Source organism: Echinops telfairi, unplaced genomic scaffold (genome assembly GCF_000313985.2).
Source record: "Echinops telfairi isolate 266 unplaced genomic scaffold, ASM31398v2 ScPeMD7_7420;HRSCAF=8458, whole genome shotgun sequence".
Lineage (NCBI taxonomy): Eukaryota > Metazoa > Chordata > Mammalia > Afrosoricida > Tenrecidae > Echinops > Echinops telfairi.
The window spans coordinates 48,774,019-48,777,775 of record NW_022111320.1 but is presented as its reverse complement, the minus strand read 5'-3'; the positions used below and the strand labels follow the sequence as shown (position 1 = coordinate 48,777,775).

The 3,757-nt window shown below is 35.5% G+C and overlaps 1 protein-coding gene across 1 annotated transcript in view; it reads left to right on the top strand.

Annotated features, from left to right (window-relative positions):
• Positions 1-3,054: 3,054 nt before the first annotated feature.
• The window catches only part of SETD2 (SET domain containing 2, histone lysine methyltransferase), a 106,871-nt gene continuing 106,168 nt past the window's right edge, over positions 3,055-3,757 (top strand). The window contains exon 1 of the mRNA XM_004703993.3: positions 3,055-3,096. Coding sequence (XP_004704050.2) covers positions 3,055-3,096 — 42 coding nt within the window. The remainder of the gene's footprint in view (positions 3,097-3,757) is intronic.

Here is a 3,757-nt window from a genome sequence, read left to right as displayed (position 1 = left end):
AATGCTCTAAGATGCTGTCAAACTGTAACTTTTAGTTAACTTCTCTCAGTTCTGACTTTAGGAAACATAAAAAAAAATTAAACTGTTTCAACTTCTGAGTATAGCTCTCTGATGTTTGAATTCAACTGTGGTGGTCTTTGAATCTTTTTTTCCAGGGTAAATAGAAACATCTTCGTTTAACCAGAAGAAATTCTTGTGTGACATGGTATCCAGAATAGATGACAACATTTTCAGTTTATGAGTAGTCTTGTTGTGGCCAAATCTCTCATGTCAGGCCATTTTTGGGGGAAGCCTTAGCTTCAGATGTCCTACTGTGGGAGATTGGTTGGTTGGTCAATTAATTTTAATACGTAGGCCATTCTTTGGTTCTTTGAGCTTGCCATAGCACTTAACAAGTCTTCCCACATAAGCTGTTATGTTGACATGGATTAATGTACATTCTCTAAATATAGTTAAGTTTAGCCTTATATATATATATTTTGACAGTTTACTGCTGTATATCTGGATTTATTTCCTTCTCATAGCTTTTCAGGAGAAGAAAAAACATCTGGAGTTGCATGTTTATTATCCCAAGTCCTCTTTATTTTTCATGGCAGTGGGTACAAGGGACTTAGTACTCTCAGTTTTGATTTTCATACCCTTGTCCTATCAGCCTTCCTTCAAAAGCCCACTTCTTTCAACAGAGAATGTATCTTGATATTATTTACTTAAACAAACGTTCTTTTGTTGACAACAGTTATAGGGAATTCCTGCTAATTATCGTGACCTCATAATTGACCTCTTCTGGAAAGGCCTTGACCCACCTTTATGCTCCAGTAGCTATTCATATGGTCACACCCACATCTTACTATCTCCTGGGAGTGTACTGTACCTCTAAAATATTACCCTGACCGTCATTTTCAGTTCTTCCTCCTTACCCACTACCTAACCACTCTTCTTCTCAAACTTCATAACCTTGGCAGTTCCTTCAATTCTCTCAATCCTGTGTCTCCTGGTCTTCTTATCCCTCTATTTTCCTGGCCTAGTTCCCTAACTTCTGTTTGGCTTTTGGATAGCTTCATACTATCAGCAGTAGAATAGCTGCTGGTGAGCTCCATTATAAATTGATAGTGTCCAACACTGAGTGGCAACCTTGAAGATTATAGTCTGTATTTCTGTTTCCTTTTTTGCTCTTAATGTTTGGATTTTCTTCAAGTCTTTTGCCCTTTGTGATACCTCCAACTTAAAGTTAATGATGTCAGACCAAAAATGAGGCCCTAAAGGATGTATTTGCTGTATTTTGAAATTTTATCTTTTTTCACCTATGTAATCTTTTGTAATCACTCCTCCTCAGGGAGTTTTAATGATTTCTGTTTCTGTGGTCTATTTACCTTGTTTGCTTACCAGTTCTGTTTCTGATGTAGGGTGAGGTATGTGCTCCTGTATGAAGCAAAGTGTTTTGGGAGAATGTTCAATCTTATTCATGTATTGGCCATCCATTTTATGATGGGGAAATTTTGATATTTTCTTCTAAATAATCCAATGTTTGTGTTATGTGCTTGTATTCTTTTTATTATCAACATGCTATTATTGAACTCTGAGAAATATCTTACCATCTCTGAATTCTGAAATGAACTTTCACCTCTCACAAATTAACAAACGTGAATGATAGTTAACTCTGAATGGTTGGACATCTGGCACATTTTATGGTCTTACAAAATTTTTACATAGTATTAATTTAAACCACATCTAACAAGGCCAGGCTAAAAGATTATGAATTTATGAAAAAGTAAGAAAGGGGAAAAAAGATCAATTAAATTATGCCATCGATAGCACATTATGTCCTCATTTATGAAGTATTTTCCAGTGTTTTCCAGTGTACATTATAAATAATGAAGTGCCGTGGTCCTAAGATTGCATCTGTTAGTTTGGTATCAGAGGAGAAGAATGTGTTTAACATTGGCACTACTTCAGATCTCACCCATGCATTGCCAACTTGTTTTCCCCTATGTGCTGACCATAGGCTCTGTTGAGTGGATTGAATTATGATAGAATCAGGTCTATGTTTGGGAAAGGGCTTTTGTATATTTGATTTCAGGGGCATTCACAATAGATTGTTGTACTCCATTATTGCCACCTAGCCTACAGATTAAAAAATGAAAGGACTTCAAAAAGCTTGTGGAAAACTCCATTATCTTTTAATTCAAAATATAGCTTAAGGCCCTTTAATGTCTTCCCTTTCTCTAGGCACATGGTTTCTCAGCATGTCATAGTTCACTAGTTGGCTTTTTATTAAGTCACCGGATTTTGAGTTTGTTTCTTCAGGATACTGTGTGGTTGATTATCTTTGTTGACAAAAAAACAACAAAAACAAACAAGAAACCCCCAATGAGCTCTGAGAGCCACACACTGTGTTAGCAGTGTATATTCTTGAGTTCAGCAAAGTAACTGTTGAATGAATACCAAAAAAGAAATTGAGAAACACTGATTCAGAAGATAAAACACTAGAAACGTGACTTAGTAGAACTATTTATAGTTTCCTTAGCACTTATTCCTCTACATTTCAATCTCATGTCTTTGCCAGGATCTCTTGGCAAACATTCTAAACTAATCTATTATAGGAAAGTTTCCATGTTGTTCCAAAATTACCACTATACTGAGTTACTTATCTTTCTTTTTGTATTTTGTAATTTACAGGAATGGCTGTGTAGTGGTTATGCATTGGCCTGCAGTCCTCAAGGTCTGCAGCCAACCTTCGGGAGAAAGAAGGGTTCTTTAAATGCTGGAAACTCTTGGGGGCAGTTACCTTCACCTAAAGAGTCACTATGAGTCAGCATGAACTCAGTGGCAGTGTGTGTTGTTTTGTGTAAGCCTTTGAAGAGCATGATGTCTGCCTTTATTCACGTTTGATTGCTAACACCCCACACAATATGACACCATCTTTAGTAAATAGCCAAAAATTTAACAGGCTCTGAAGGAGTGGGCAGTCTATATTGAATATCCCTGTAGATAATAAAATGACAGCATTCCTTTCCATCGATACTAAGTGTTTATGATTTCTTTTTATTCTTTTGCATGCTTTCTTGGCTGAATGGCAATAGAGAAGAAGAAAATGAGGTACGTGTAATTTAATTAGTTATTGAGTGAGTATAGAATTGATCTGAATTTTTGAGATTGTGCAAAAGCTGAAAACATTCAAAATTTAACTTTGTGAAATAAATATTTCTTTGCTAAATTTTGCCTTTGGACCTACAATAACTTAGTCCAGTGAGGGATATTGTCTGATCTCAAGAAATGATTTTTCATATTGAGCTTCAAGAGCTATAAGAAAGGTAGAGGAAGGTGGCAACTGTAGCGGACATTTACCTGTTTTTAAAAATTGATCTTCTATGTAAGATTTCATTTGATAAGTAGATTCTATTAAAGTATTTGAAAATTACTATTTCATTAATAACTTATAAAACCACTTTCTTAATTAAAGTTGATAAAAGCACATCAGTTAGAAAGCTTTACTGATGGCACATGTACACTGTCTTAAACTTAGCCTTGAATTTGTGGCTGTTGATTTCTCTTCACCTAGACTATGCCTTTAACTTTTAAAGCCTTTGGTGGCTTGACAAATAATGGAAGACATGGTTTTCTTCACAGATATCCTTTGCTTTTTGCAAACTTGCTTTATGCCATCTCACTTTTAGAAAAGACTTAAGTTAGTATTGTTTTTGCTAACAAAAATAAATCCAAAGAGGATTTCATTTTTACCACCCCACCCTACCCCCCA